This window comes from Anomalospiza imberbis, unplaced genomic scaffold (assembly GCF_031753505.1).
Source record: "Anomalospiza imberbis isolate Cuckoo-Finch-1a 21T00152 unplaced genomic scaffold, ASM3175350v1 scaffold_43, whole genome shotgun sequence".
In the NCBI taxonomy this organism is placed as follows: domain Eukaryota; kingdom Metazoa; phylum Chordata; class Aves; order Passeriformes; family Viduidae; genus Anomalospiza; species Anomalospiza imberbis.
In genome coordinates, this window is record NW_027100039.1 from 596,952 (window position 1) to 613,018 (window position 16,067).

Below are 16,067 nucleotides of genomic sequence, written 5' to 3' on the forward strand. Positions count from 1 at the left end.
CACACAGTGACCAGGCCCACACTGACCACGCCCACACTGACCACACTGATCAGTGACCACGCCCACACTGACCACGCCCACACCGGCCACACTGACCACACAGTGACCAGGCCCACACTGACCACGCCCACACTGACCACACTGATCAGTGACCACGCCCACACTGACCACGCCACACCGGCCACACTGACCACACAGTGACCACGCCCACACTGACCACGCCCACACTGACCACACTGATCAGTGACCACGCCCACACTGACCACGCCCACACCGGCCACACTGACCACACAGTGACCACGCCCACACTGACCACGCCCACACTGACCACACTGATCAGTGACCACGCCCACACTGACCACGCCCACACCGACCACACTGACCACAGTGACCACGCCCACACTGACCAGGCCCGCCCTGACCCCGCCCTCACTGACCACACTGACCACACACTGACCACGCCCACACTGACCACACTGATCAGTGACCACGCCCACACTGACCACGCCCACACCGACCACACTGACCACAGTGACCACGCCCACACTGACCAGGCCCGCCCTGGCCCCGCCCACACTGACCACACACTGACCACGCCCACACTGACCACCCTGACCACGCCCACACTGACCATGCCCACAGACCACAATGACCAGTGACCACGCCCACACTGACCACGCCCACACTGGCCACACAATGATCACGCCCACACTGACGATGCCCACACTAAGCAGTGACCACACCCGTACTGACCACGCCCACCCTGACCACGCAGTGACCACACCCACACTGACCACAATGACCATATGCACACTGACCACGCCCAAAGTGACCATTCTGACCCCGCCCACCCTGACCCCGCCCACACGGACCACACACTGACCACACACTGACCACGCCCACACTAACCACGCCCACACCACCCACACTGACCATACAGTGACCACGCCCACCCTGACCCCGCCCACAATGACCACGCCCACACTGACCACGCCCAACGCCGCCGTTGCTCTTGCACCGTTTATTCCTCCCTTCATCCCTGGCGCCCCCCGCTGGTCGCTGCGGCCACCGCGGCCCCTGCTGGCCACCGCGGCCGCTCCGGTGGCCACGGCGGCCGCCCCGGGGGCGGCCCCGGCGGCCAGCGCGGTCACTCGCGGGGCCGGTGCGCCACCACCTCGCCCAGGGCCTCCAGCACCTCGCGCTTGTAGTCGTCGAAGTCGCCGTCGATCTGGCTCAGGCCCCGCTCCTCCACCACCCACAGCTGGCAGTTGGTCTCGGTGATCAGCCGCGCGTCGTGGCTCACCACGATCACCGCTGCGACGTCACCGCCGCGTCACCGTGACGTCACCGCGCTCGGCCCCGCCTTCCCCCCCCCACCCGGCCCCGCCCCGCCCCGCCCCGGCCCCACCTCCTTTGTACTCGTTGATGGCGTCGGCCAAGGCGTCGATGGACTCGATGTCCAGGTTGTTGGTGGGCTCGTCCTGGCGGGGCCGAGGGGGCGCACAGGTGAGGGCGTGCCTGGCCACGCCCCTTTCGGAGAGGCCACGCCCCTCCCCGGAGCGGCCACGCCCTCCCGACCGCACCCAAGCCACGCCCAGACCCCACCCAGGGTGGTGACCGCGATGAGAACAGGGCGGGAGGGGTCAAGGGTCGCTCAGGTGAGGGTGCGCCTGGCCACGCCCCTTTCGGAGAGGCCACGCCCCTCCCCGGAGCGGCCACGCCCTCCCGACCGCACCCAAGCCACGCCCAGACCCCACCCCCACCCGCGATGGGAACAGGGCGGGAGGGGTCAAGGGTCGCTCAGGTGAGGGCGCGCCTGGCCACGCCCCTTCCGAGGAGGCCACGCCCCTTAAGGGGTAGCCACGCCCTCCCGACCGCACCCAAGCCACGCCCAGACCCCACCCCCACCCGCGATGGGAACAGGGCGGGAGGGGTCAAGGGTCACGCAGGTAAAGGCACGCCTGGCCACGCCCCTTCCGAGGAGGCCACGCCCCTTAAAGGGTAGCCACACCCTCCTGGCCACACCCGAGCCACACCCAAGGCTGTGACCAGGATGGGAACAGGAAGTGGGGAGGGGTCAAGGGTCACGCAGGTGAGGTCACACCTGGGTGGGGCCTGCCTGGAGAGGCCACGCCCCTTACCGGGTGGCCACACCCTCCTGGCCACACCCAAGCCACGCCCAGACCCCACCCGGGGCTGCGACCACGAGGGGAACAGGGCGCGAGGGGTCAAAGGTCGCGCAGGTGAGGGCGCGCCTGGCCACGCCCCTCCCAGGCCCCGCCCCCTCACCAGGATGAGCACGTCGGGCTCGCGGCAGGAGAGTTCGGCAAACACCACCCGAGCCTTCTGGCCACCTGCGGGAAAGGGGCGGGGCTTAGCGCCCGGGGCAGGCCACACCCTCCCAGGCGGTAGCCACACCCTTCCAGATGGTAGCCACACCCTTCCAGCTCATAGCCACGCCCCTCAGACACTAGCCACAGCTCTGCAGACACTAGCCACGCCCTCCCAGGTGCTAGCCACGCCCCCCACATCCCACCCCACACCCCCCAGACACTAGCCACGCCCTCCCAGGTGCTAGCCACGCCCCCCACATCCCTCCCCACACCCCCCAGGCACTAGCCACACCTCTCCAGACGCTAGCCACACCCCCCACATCCCATCCCACACCCCCCAGACACTAGCCACACCTCTCCAGACACTAGCCACGCCCTCCACATCCCATCCCACACCCCCCAGACACTAGCCACACCTCTCCAGACACTAGCCACGCCCTCCACCTCCCATCCCACACCCCCCAGACACTAGCCACGCCCTCCCAGGTGCTAGCCACGCCCTCTACATCCCACCCCACACCCCCCCAGACACTAGCCACGCCTCTCCAGATGCTAGCCACGCCCCCCACATCCCACCCCACACCCCCCAGACACTAGCCACACCTCTCCAGACACTAGCCACGCCCTCCACATCCCACCCCACACCCCCCAGACACTAGCCACCCTCTCCAGACGCTAGCCACGCCCTCCACATCCCACCCCACACCCCCCAGACACTAGCCACGCCTCTCCAGACGCTAGCCACGCCCTCCACATCCCATCCCACACCCCCCCAGACACTAGCCACGCCCTCCCAGGTTCTAGCCACGCCCCCCACATCCCTCCCCACACCCCCCAGACACTAGCCACACCTCTCCAGATGCTAGCCACGCCCCCCACATCCCACCCCACACCCCCCAGACACTAGCCACACCTCTCCAGACACTAGCCACGCCCCCCACATCCCACCCCACACCCCGCCAGACACTAGCCACACCTCTCCAGACACTAGCCACACCCTCCACATCCCACCCCACACCCCCCCAGACACTAGCCACGCCTCTCCAGACACTAGCCACGCCCCCCACATCCCATCCCACACCTCCCAGACACTAGCCACACCTCTCCAGATGCTAGCCACGTGCCCCACATCCCACCCCACACCCCCCCAGACACTAGCCACGCCTCTCCAGACGCTAGCCACGCCCTCCACAGCCCTCCCCACGCCCCCCAGGTGCGCCGGCCCCGCCCACCCGAGAGCTTGGCGATCTGCAGGGTGTGGGCGTGGCCCTCGAGGCCGAAGCGGCCGAGGCACCTGCGGGCGTCCTGGTGCGCCAGGTTGAAGCTGCGCTGCAGGAACTCGGCCGCCGTCTCCTCCAGGCGCAGCTGCTCGGCCGCCTGCTGGTTAAAGAACCCCACCTTCTGCGGGGGGGGCGGGGCGGGGTCAGGGACACGCCCACCGGCCACGCCCATCCGCCCCAGGGCGGCCACACCCGCCCCGGAGCGGCCACACCCATTCCCCACCGGCCACGCCCACGCCCACTGCTCGTTAAAGAACCGCACCTTCTGCCGGTGAGGGCGGGGCGGGGTCAGGGACACGCCCACCGGACACGCCCATCCGCCCCAGGGCGGCCACACCCGCCCCGGAGCGGCCACACCCATTCCCCACCGGCCACGCCCACGCTCACTGCTCGTTGAAGAACCGCACCTTCTGCAGGTGAGGGCAGGGCGGGGTCAGGGACACGCCCACCGGACACGCCCACCTCCCCGGAGCTGCCACGCCTGTCACTGACCTGCCACGCCCACCCCGGAGCTGCCACGCCCACCCAGGAGCTGCCACGCCCACCCCCCCCCGCTGCAGCTTAAAGAACCCCACCCTCTACAGGTGAGGGTGGGCGGGGTCAGGGACACGCCCATCGGCCACGCCCACCTCCATCGACCCCTCCCCCCCGGTTTAGATTCAGAAGGCGCTGCTCCAGTTGAGGCCACACCCACCCCCTTAGGCCACACCCTCTGTGACCACACCCCTTCACTGCACGTGGGGCCACGCCCTCAACCACGCCCATTTAAGCCCCACCCCTTCCTTGTCTGTATTGGTGCCCCACCCATTTAGGCCCTGCCCCCTTCCCCACAAATGGAGACCACACCCACTTAGGCCCCGCCCCCTCTGGCCCCGCCCCTTTACCAGCCGATGGTTGCGCCTCATCTGCCCCCGGAGCTGCGGAGGAACCGGGGGGGAAAGGGTTAAAATCCCCCCATTTTGGGGTCTCCCCCGAGCTTTGGGGCCGCGCCCCCGATTCCGGGCATTTCCCCTCCCTTTTTTTGGGGTTTTCCTTTCCTCGTTTCGGGATTTTCCCAATTTTTGGGTTTTCCTTTCCCAATTTTCAGGATCCCCAATCCCATTTCCAGGGTCCCAAATCCCATTTTAAGGGTCCCCAATCCCATTTTTTGGGTCCCCAATCCCATTTTTGGGGTCCCCAATCCCATTTCCGGGGTCCCCAATCCCATTTCCGGGGTCCCCAATCCCATTTTCAGGGTCCCCATTCCCGTTTCCGGGGTCCCCAATCCCATTTTCGGGGTCCCCAATCCCATTTTAAGGGTCCTCAATCCCATTTCCGGGGTCCCAATCCCATTTCTGGGGTCCCCAATCCCATTTTCAGGGTCCCCATTCCCGTTTCCGGGGTCCCCAATCCCATTTCCGGGGTCCCAATCCCATTTCCGGGGTCCCCAATCCCATTTCCGGGGTCCCTGTCCCCGTTTCCGGGGTCCCCAATCCCATTTCTGGGTTTCCCAATCCCATTTCCGGGGTCCCCAATCCCATTTTCGGGGTCCCCAATCCCATTTCCGGGGTCCCCAATCCCATTTTCGGGGTCCCCAATCCCATTTTCGGGGTCCCCGTCCCCGTTTTCGGGGTCCCCGGGCCCGTACCGGCGTCAGCGCCCCGGTGAGCAGCTGCAGCAGGGTGCTCTTCCCGACCCCGTTGGGGCCCACGATGCAAACTGGGAATTCCAGGGGGGAATTGGGGGGGGTCCCCGATCAGGGCGGGGTCCCCCCGACCCCCCCCAGGGGGGGATTTTGGGGTCACTCCGGGGATTTTGGGGCTCCCACCTCGGGATTCCATGTCGATGCCGAAGTCCAGGTTGTGGAACAGCAGCTCCTGGCCCTCGTAGCCGAAATCCACGCCTGGATTTTGGGGGGAAATTTGGGATTTTGGGGGGAAATTTGGGATTTTTGGGGGGAAATTTGGGATTTTGGGGGGAAATTTGGGGGTTTTGGGGGGAAATTTGGGATTTTTGGGGGGAAAATTCAGGATTTTGGGGTGGAAATTCAGGATTTTGGGGTGGCAAAAAGAGCCCAGGATTCAACCTGAGATCCTCAAAACCCATCCTGGGCCCCCAAATTCCGACTTGAAACCCCCCAAAATCCAACTTGAGCCCCCCAAACCTCCCCCCACACCCATTCCCAGCCCCCCAAACCCCCCTTGAACCTGCTCGAAGCCCCATTCCCCACCCCCGAAATCACCCTCAAACCCCCCGAAACCCTCCTTGAACCCCTCCAAAATCCCCCCCAAATCCCCCCCAAATCCCCCATATCCCACCCCCACCCCCAAAACCACTCCCAACCCCCCAAACCCTCCCAAAACCCCCTGAAAACCCCCAAAACCGCCCAAAACCTGCCCCAAGACCCCCTAAACCCCCCTGAAATCCCCCCAAGATCCCCCCAAATCCCCCTAAACTCTGCCCCAAAACCCCACAACCCCCCCAAACCCCCCCAAATCCCCCCAAATCTCCCCAAAATCCCCCAAAATTCCCCCAACACCCCCCTGAAATCCCCCCGGAACCCCCCCAAATCCTCACATAAATCTCCCCAAAACCCCTCCAAAATCCCCCCTAAACCCCCCTAAAACCTCCCCAAATCCCCATGAAACCCCCCTGAAATCTCCCCAAATCCCCCCAAATCCCCCCTAAACCCCCCTGAAATCTCCCAAAAACCCCCCAAATCTCCCCAAATCCCCCCTAAACCCCCCTAAAATCTCCCCAAATCTCCCCAAAGCCCCCAAATCCCCCTGAAATCTCCCAAAAATCCCCCCAAATCCCCCTGAAACCCCCCTGAAATCTCCCCAAAGCCCCCAAATCCCCCTGAAATCTCCCAAAAATCCCCCAAATCGCCATGAAACCCCCCTGAAATCTCCCCAAATCCCCCCAAATCTCCCCAAATCCCCCCTAACCCCCCCCTAAAGCCCCCTGAAATCTCCCCAAATCCCCCCAAATCTCCCCTAACCCCCCCCTAAAGCCCCCTGAAATCTCCCCAAATCCCCCCAAATCCCCCCTAACCCCCCCCTAAACCCCCCTGAAATCTCCCCAACTCCCCCCGAAATCCCCCTGAAATCTCCCGAAATCTCCCCAAATCCCCCCGAAATCCCCCCAAATCTCCCGAAATCTCCCCAAATCCCCCCGAAATCCGCCCAAGCCCCCCGGGCGGGGCTGACCGTGCAGGCCGAGGATGGGGGGGCTCAGGGGGGGCGGGTTGGGGAAGGTGAAGCGCACGGAATATTCCCGGGGCCGGCGCAGCAGCTCCGGGGCCTCGGCCGAGCCCTCGGAGGGCGCCCGGCGCCGGCACTTCTGCTGCTTCCGCGTCAGCGCCTCCTTGGTCTGCTTCTCCTGGGGAAATCGGGGAAATTCGGGGGAATTCGGGGTTTTTTGGGGTTTTTTTTTGGTTTTTTTGGGGTTTTTTGGGGTTTTTTGGGGTGTCAGCGCCTCCTTGGTCTGCTTCTTCTGGGGAAATTCGGGAGAATTTGGGGTTTTTGGGGGTTTTTTGGGTTTTTTGGGGTGTCAGGGTCTCCTTGGTCTGCTTCTCCTGACAGATTTTGAGGATTTTTGGGGGGTTTTGGGGGTTTTTGGGAGGATTGGGGGGTCACAACTGCCTTGGTCTGCTCCTCCAAATCCAGCCCCAAATCCCCAGATCCAACCCCAAATCCAGCCCCAAATTTTGAGGATTTTGGGCTCAGATCCTGGGGATTCTTTGGCTCAAATCTCAGGGATTTGGGGGCTGAAATTCTCAAGGACTCTGTGCTGAAATTCCAGGGATTTTGGGGTCAGATCCTGAGAATTTTTGAGCTCAAGTCCCCGGGATTTTAGGCATAAAATTCCAAGAATTTTGGGGTTCAGATCCTGGGGATTTTGGGCTCAAATTCCAGGAAATTTGGGGCTGAAATTCCAAGGATTTTGAGGTTCGGATCCTAGGGATTTTGGCCTCCAACCCCGAGGATTTTGGGGTGAAATTCCAGGGATTTGGGGTCAGATCCCGAGGATTTTTGAGCTCAAATCCCAGAGATTTTAGGGATAAAATTCCAGATTTTGGGGTTCGGATCCTGGGGATTTTGGCCTGCAGCCCCGGGGATTTTGGGGTGAAACTCCAGGGATTCGGGGCTCCAACCCCTGCGGATTTCAGTCTGGATTCCCCGCCCGGCATTCCGGGGCATTTTGGGTTTTTTCGGGATTTTGGGAGCCCTCACCGCCTGCTTGGTGGATTTCCCCCCGGCTTTGAGGTCCCGCAGTTTCTTCTCCTGCTTCTCGAACTGCTTCAGCAGCTCCTTCTGCTTCTGCTGGTACATCTTCTTAAAGGTCACTGAAACCCGGGAATTTTCGGGAATTTTCAGGCGTTTTCCGGAATTTTCCAGAATTTCCATGGATTTTCACGAATTTTCCAGAATTTCCGGCCATTCCCGACCCCTCAGTCCCCGTTTTTCACCTTTTTTTTTTTGTTTGCTCCCAATATTCCCAATTTTCCCCTCCCGTTCCCCATTTCCTCCCTCCTTTATTCCCGATTTTCAGTCCCATTCCCCGTTTTCTTTCCTGCTTTATTCCCGATTTTTCTCTTCCATTCCCTTTTTTTCCCAATGCTTCCTTATTCCTCCCAATTCCTTTCCCCCTCGTTCTCCCCCGTTCCCCTTTTCCCCGATTTTCCCAATTTCCAGCCCCTATTTTTTGCTTCTGTTCCCCATTTTTCCCCCATTTTCCCCCGTTTTTTTTGCCTCGTTTTTCCCATTTCCCCCCATTTTTTCCCAATTTCCCAGTTTTTTACCCCAAATCCCACTGCAGTTCCCCCCCTAACACTGCAGCCTCATGGAGTCCAGGTGGATCTGCTCCTTTTTCCCTGTTTTTTCCCCATTTTTTCCCATTTTTTCCCCGTTTTTTCCCCCATTTTTCTGCTGTTTTTCCCCATTTTTTCCATTTTTTCCCCGTTTTTTCCCAATTTCCCTGTTTTTCGCCCCAAATCTCACTGCAGTTCCCCCTGTAGAAGCGCAGCCTCAGGGAGTCCAGGTGGATCTGCTCCTATTTTCCCATTTTTTCCCCGTTTTTTCCCGATTTTTTCTCATTTTTTCCCCATTTTTTCTGGTTTTTTCCGTTTTTTTTCCCCGTTTTTTCCCAATTTCCCCGCTTTTCGCCCCAAAGCTCACTGTAGTTGCCCCTGTAGTAGTGCAGCCGCTGGGCGTCCAGGTGGATCCGCTCCCGTTTCCCCGTTTTTTCCCCGTTTTTTCCCCATTTTTTCCATTTTTTCCCCATTTTTTCTGTTTTTTTTCCGTTTTTTTCCCCGTTTTTTCCCAATTTCCCCGTTTTTCGCCCCAAATCTCACTGTAGTTGCCCCTGTAGTAGTGCAGCCACTGGGAGTCCAGGTGGATCCGTTCCCATTTCCCCATTTTTTCCCCATTTTTCTGCCGTTTTTTCCCCGTTTTTTCCCCGTTTTTCCCCATTTTTTCTGGTTTTTTCCGTTTTTTTCCCCGTTTTTTCCCAATTTCCCCGCTTTTCGCCCCAAAGCTCACTGTAGTTGCCCCTGTAGTAGTGCAGCCGCTGGGCGTCCAGGTGGATGATGTCGGTGCAGACGTCGTCCAGGAAGCCCTGGTCGTGCGACACCACCAGCAGCGTCTTCTTCCAGCTCTGCAGGTAACTGCAACGGGGCCAGAAACGGCGGTTTTGGGAAAAAACGGCGGATTCGGGGGAAACGGGAATTTCTGGGGGAAAACTGGGAAGTTTTGGGGGGAAAAATGGGAATTTTTTGGGGGAAAAATGGGAATTTCAGGGGAAAAAACGGGGCTGTTGGGGAAAAACTGGGAATCGGGGGGGGAAAGCTGTGGGTTTTGGGGGGAAAATGGGAATTTTGGGGGAAAAAGAGGGGATTTGGGGAGGAAAAAAATGGGAATTTCGGGGGGAAAGAATCTTTTAGAATCCCCCCAAAAAATCCAAAAAAAATTCTGAAAAAAATCCAAAAAAATCCCCAAAATGTCCCAAAAAAATCCCCCAAAAATCCCCCCCAAAAAAAGCCCCAAAAAACCCCCAAAAACTCGCCAAAAAGCCCCAAAGATCCCCAAAAAAGTCCCTAAAAGTCCTCAAAAAATCCCAATAAAAATTCTCCAACAAATCCCCAAAACTCCCCACCTCCCCCAAAAAAAGACACGGAAAGACCCCCAAATCTGCCCAAAAAATCCCCAAAAATTCCCGGAACTCCCAGAAATCCCAAAAGTCCAAAAATCCCAAAATCTCAAAAACCCCAAAAATCCCCAAATCCCCAAAAACCCCAAGATCCAAAAGTCCCCAAAAATCCCCAAAACCTCAAAAATCCCAAAAATCCAAAAATCCCAAAACCCTAAAAATCCCAAAAATGCCAAAAACCCCAAGATCCAAGAATCCCCAAAAATCCCAAAAAATCCCCCAAAATCCCAAAATCCCAAGACCCCCAAAATCTCAAAAACCCCAAGACCTAAAAATTCCAAAAATCCCAAAATCCCAAAATCCCAAAACCCCCAAAATCTCAAAAACCCCAAGACCTAAAAATCCCCAAAAATCCCAAAACCCCAAAAATCCCCAATCCCCAAAACCCCCAACCCCCCGGAGTTGCCCCGAATGCTGTCCCGGCCCCGCCCGGCCCCGCCCGGCCCCGCCCGGCCCCGCCCGCCGCACTTGTTGAGCCAGATGACGGCGTTCAGGTCCAGGTGATTCGTGGGCTCGTCCAGCATCAGCAGCGTCGGCTCCAGGAACAGCGCCCTGCGGGGAGCGCACCTGCCCTGCACCTGGGCACACCTGGGCACAGCTGGGCACATCTGGGATACACCTGGGCACACACCTGGGGGCACCTGGCACACACCTGGGCACACCTGGGCACAGCTGGGGGCACCTGGGCACAGCTGGGGGCACCTGGGCACAGCTGGGCACATCTGGGATACACCTGGGACACACCTGGGGGCACTTGAGCACACCTGCCATGCACCTGGGCACACCTGGGCACACCTGGGCACACACCTGGGGGCACCTGGCACACACCTGGGCACACCTGGGCACAGCTGGGGGCACCTGGGCACAGCTGGGGGCACCTGGGACACACCTGGGGGCACTTGAGCACACCTGCCCTGCACCTGGGCACACCTGGGCACACACCTGGGCACAGCTGGGCACATCTGGGGGCATCTGGGGGCACCTGGGATACACCTGGGCACACACCTGGCACACACCTGGGGGCACCTGGGCGCACCTGGGCACAGCTGGGATACACCTGGGGACACCTGGCACACACCTGGGCACACCTGCCATGCACCTGGGCACACACCTGGGCACACCTGGGCACACCTGGGATACACTTGGGGGCACCTGGGGGCACCTGGGCACACCTGGGCATTCCTGCTGTGCACCTGGGCACACCTGGCAAACACCTGGGCACAGCTGGGGGAACCTGGGCACTCCTGCCATGCACCTGGCACACACCTGGGCACACCTGGGATACACCTGGAATACATCTGGGCACACCTGGGCACACCTGGGGGCACCTGGGCACACCTGGGGCACAGCTGGGGGCACCTGGCATACACCTGGGCACTCCTGCCGTGCACCTGGGCACACGTGGGCACACCTAGGCACAGCTGGGTGCACCTGGGCACAGCTGGGTGCACCTGGGGGCAGCTAGGATGCACCTGGGATACACCAGGGTTACACTTGGGCTACACCTGGGGGCACCTGGGCACAGCTGGGGGCACCTGAAGCCACCTGGAGCTCACCTGTGCCCACCTGGAACCCACCCAAACCCACCCGTGCCCACCCGAGCCCACCTGTGCTCACCTGGCCAGGGACACGCGCATCCTCCAGCCCCCCGAGAACTTGCGCGTCGCCCGGTTCTGCATCTCGGGGGTGAAGCCGAGCCCGGCCAGGATCCGGCGCGCCTTGGCCTCGGCGGCGGCGGCGCCGATGGCGCGCAGCTCCTCGTACACCTGCGCAGGTGAGCTCGGGTGAGCCGCGCCCGGGGCCGCGCCGCCCCGGCGGTGCCCAGCTGTGACGTCAGCACCCACCCCAGGTGTGCCCAGGTGTGCCCCGGGTGTGTCCCGGCCATCCCCAGGTGTCCCCAGATGCCCCCAGGTGTGCCCCAGGTGTGCCCACGTGTGCCCAGGTGCACCCAGGTGTATCCCAGGCGTGCTCAGGTGTGCCCCAGGTACCCCCAGGTGTGCCCCAGGTACCCCCAGCTGTTCCCAGGTGCCCTCAGGTGTGCCCAGGTGTATCCCAGGTGTGCCCAGGTGCCCCCAGCTGTATCCCAGGTGCCCCCAGGTGCCCCCAGGTGCACCCAGGTGCGCGCAGGTGTATCCCAGGTGTATCCCAGGTGTATCCCAGGTGCCCCCAGGTGTGCCCCAGGTGCCCCCAGATGCCCCCAGCTGTTCCCAGCTGTGTCCCAGGTGCCCCCAGCTGTGCCCAGGTGCCCCCAGCTGTATCCCAGGTGTATCCCAGGTGCCCCCAGGTGTATCCCAGGTGTATCCCAGGTGCCCCCAGCCATTCCCAGGTGCCCCCAGGTGTATCCCAGGTGTATCCCAGGTACCCCCAGCCGTTCCCAGGTGCCCCCAGGTGCGCCCAGGTGTGCCCAGGTGCGCCCAGGTACCTTCTCCAGGCGCTCGGCGGCCGCGTCATCGCCGCTCTCCAGGAGCCCCTGCAGGCGCCGCTCCTCCTCCAGCAGCCGCAGCCGCTTGGTGTCGGCACGGAGCACGGCCTGCACGGCCGGCGTGTCGTCGGCCAGCACCTCTGCGCAGGTGAGACAGGTGAGACAGGTAAAGACAGACAGGTGAGACAAGTGAGAGGGATACAGACAGATGAACACACAGGTGAGATGAGACAGGTGAGACAGGTGGGGCAGGTACAGACAGGTAAGCACACAGGTGAGACAGGTGAGACAGACACACAAACAGGTGAGACAGGTACAGACACAGGTGAGACGGGCGGGGCAGGTGCAACACGTAAATACAGGTAAATACAGCGGTGTCAGTGGCCAGCAGCTCTGCACAGGTGTGCCCAGCTGTGCCCAGGTGTGCCCAGGTGCCCCCAGGTGTGCCCAGGTGTGCCCCAGGTGCCCCCAAGTGTCCCCAGGTGCCCCCAGGTGTGCCCAGGTGCCCCCAGGTGAGCCCAGGTGCCCCAGGTGTGCCCAGGTGCCCCCAGGTGTGCCCAGGTGTGCCCCAGGTGCCCCCAAGTGTCCCCAGGTGCCCCCAGGTGTGCCCAGGTGCCCCCAGGTGAGCCCAGGTGCCCCAGGTGTGCCCAGGTGTATCCCAGGTGCCTCCAGGTACCCCCAGGTGTCCCCAGGTGTATCCCAGGTTTATCCCAGGTGTCCCCAGGTGCCCCCAGATGCCCCCAGGTGCCCCCAAGTGTCCCCAGGTGCCCCCAGGTGTGCCCAGGTGTGCCCAGGTGTATCCCAGTTTTATCCCAGCTGTCCCTGGGTGTGCCCAGGTGAGCCCAGGTGCCCCCAGGTGCCCCCAGGTGTGCCCAGGTGTGCCCACCTTGCTCGCAGAGCAGCACGTCGATGTTGGGGGGGATGCTCAGGGCTCTGTTGGCGATGTGCTTCAGCAGCGTCGTCTTGCCCTTCCTGCACCAAATTCACCCCAAATTAACCCAAAAATAGCCCAAAAAACCCAAACTAACCTAAAAATAACACAAATTAACCCCAAACCCCCAAATTACCCCAAAAATAACCCAAAAATAACCCAAAACCCCAGAATTAACCCAAAATATCCCCAAAAAAACCCAAACTAACCCAAAAATAACCCAAAAATAACCCAAACCCCCCAAACTAGCTCAAAAATAACCCAAAACCCCCAAATTACCCCAAAAATAAACCAAAACCCCCAAAATTAACCCAAAAAAACCCCAAAAGTAGTCCAAAACCACCAAAACTAACCCAAAAAACCCCAAAATTAACCCCAAAAAAGCCCCAAAATTAACCCCAAAATTAACCCAAAAAACCCCAAAACTAACCCCAAAAAATCCCCAAAATACCCCAAAATTCACCCAAAAAACCCCAACATTAACCCAAATATTAACCCAAAACACCCCAAAAATAACCCAAAACACCCCAAAATTAACCAAAAAAACCCAAAATTAACCCCAAAAACCCCAAAATTAACCCCCAAAAACCCCAAAATTAACCGCAAAAAAACCCCAAAATTAACCCCAGAATTAACCCCAAAATTAACAAAAAAACCCCCAAAATTAACCCCAGAATTAACCCCAAAAAACCCCCAAATTAACCCAAAAACCCCCAAAATTAACCCCAAAAAACCCCCAAATTAACCCCCAAAAACCCCAAAATTCACCCAAAAAAACCCAAAATTAACCCCAAAATTAACAAAAAAAACCCCCAAAATTAACCCCAAAATTAACCCCAAAAAACCCCAAAATTCACCCAAAAATTAACCCAAAACACTCCGAATTTTACCCAAAAAGCCCAGAATTAACCCAAAAAGCCCCAAAACACTCCGAATTTTACCCAAAAAGCCCAGAATTGACCCAGAAAAGCCCCGATTTCGCCCCAATCCGCACCCGTTGGGCCCCACGAGGCCGTAGCGCCCAAGCCTAACCCCAGCATGAACCCCAAAATCCCCAGATTTACCCCAAAAAAACCAGAATTAACCCAAAAAGCCCCAATTTTAACCCAAATAACCCCAACATTAACCCAAAACATCCCCAAAATTACCCCAAAAAACCCCAAAATTAACCCAAAAAACCCCAACATTAACCCAAATCATCCCCAAAATTAACCCAAAAAACCCCAGAATTAACCCCAAAAAACCCCAAATTTAACCCAAAAAAATTAACCCAAAACACCCCAAAATTAACCCCCAAAAAGCCCCAGAATTAACCCCAAAAAAAACCCAAAATTAACCCCAAAATTAACAAAAAAAACCCCAAAATTAACCCAAAAAATCCCAAATTTTAACCAAAAAACCCCAAAATTAACCCAAAAAGCCCCGATTTCACCCTGAGCTGCCCGGGTTGCCCAAACCCGCGTTTTTTCGCCCCAATCCGCACCCGTTGGGCCCCACGAGGCCGTAGCGGCGCCCGGCCACGATGAACAGGTCGGCGTTGACGTAGAGATCCTTGCCGTGGGCCGAGATGCTGAACTTCTCCAGCTGGAACGGGGCAAAAAACCCCCGGAAACGGGAAAAAACCGCGGGGGGCGCGCGGAAACGGCGGGGAAACGGGGATAAAAACGGGAAAAATGGGGGAAAACGGGGGGGAAATGGGGAAAAATGGGGATAAAAATGGGAAAAAATGGGGAAAATGGGGAAAAATGGGGATAAAAATGGAAAAAATGGGGAAAAACGGGGAAAAATAGAGGAGAAATGGGGAAAAACGGTGGGGAAATGGGGGAAAATGGGATAAAAATGGAAAAAATGGGAAAAAACGGGGGGGAAATGGGGGAAAATGGGGATAAAAATGGGAAAAATGGGGAAAAATAGAGGAGAAATGGGGAAAAACGGGGGGGAAATGGGGAAAAATGGGGATAAAAATGGGAAAAATGGGGAAAAGGGGGAAAAATGGGGATAAAAATGGGAAAAAATGGGGAAAAATGGGGATAAAAATGGAAAAAATGGGAAAAAACGGGGCAAAAATGGGGGAAAAATGGGAAAAAATGGGGAAAATGGGGAAAAATAGAGGAGAAATGGGGAAAAACGGGGGGGAAATGGGGAAAAATGGGGATAAAAATGGGAAAAATGGGGAAAAGGGGGAAAAATGGGGAAAAGGGGGAAAAATGGGGAAAAATGGGGGAAAATGGGGGAAAATGGAGGGGAAACGGGGATAAAAATGGGAAAAATGGGGAAAAATGGGAAAAAATGGGGAAAATGGGGAAAAATGGGGAAAAATGGGGAAAATGGGGAAAAAATAGAGGAGAAATGGGGAAAAACAGGGGGGAAATGGGGAAAAATGGGGATAAAAATGGGAAAAATGGGAAAAGGGGGAAAAATGGGGATAAAAATGGAAAAAATGGGAAAAAACGGGGCAAAAATGGGGGAAAAATGGGAAAAAATGGGAAAATGGGGAAAAATAGAGGAGAAATGGGGAAAAACGGGGGGGAAATGGGGAAAAATGGGGATAAAAATGGGAAAAATGGGGAAAATGGGGAAAAATGGGGGGGAAATGGGGAAAAAATGGGAAAAATGGGGCAAAAATGCGGGAAATGGGAAAATGGAGGGGAAATGGGGAAAAATGGGGATAAAAATGGAAAAAATGGGGCAAAAATGGGGGAAAAAATGGGAAAAAATGGGGAAAATGGGGAAAAATAGAGGAGAAATGGGGAAAAACGGGGGGGAAATGGGGAAAAATGGGGATAAAAATGGGGAAAATGGGGAAAAGGGGGAAAAATGGGGAAAAGGGGGATAAGTGGGGAAAAATGGGGGAAAATGGGAGAAAATGGAGGGGAAACGGGGATAAAAATGGGAAAAATGGGGAAAAACGG

At 58.1% G+C, this 16,067-nt stretch overlaps 1 protein-coding gene across 1 annotated transcript; it reads right to left on the reverse strand.

Moving 5' to 3' along the window:
• Positions 1-1,133: 1,133 nt before the first annotated feature.
• LOC137466720 (ATP-binding cassette sub-family F member 1-like) lies at positions 1,134-14,817 on the reverse strand (the record flags this gene model as incomplete). Its single annotated transcript, XM_068178402.1, has 15 exons — positions 1,134-1,314; positions 1,409-1,481; positions 2,290-2,354; positions 3,566-3,734; positions 4,498-4,530; positions 5,241-5,311; positions 5,421-5,495; positions 6,802-6,973; positions 7,828-7,940; positions 9,136-9,260; positions 10,271-10,354; positions 11,420-11,568; positions 12,225-12,364; positions 13,111-13,196; positions 14,639-14,817. Coding segments are annotated over 15 exons (1,701 nt in total), but the record flags the coding sequence as incomplete, so codon positions are not given.
• Between the last annotated feature and the right edge of the window lie 1,250 nt (positions 14,818-16,067).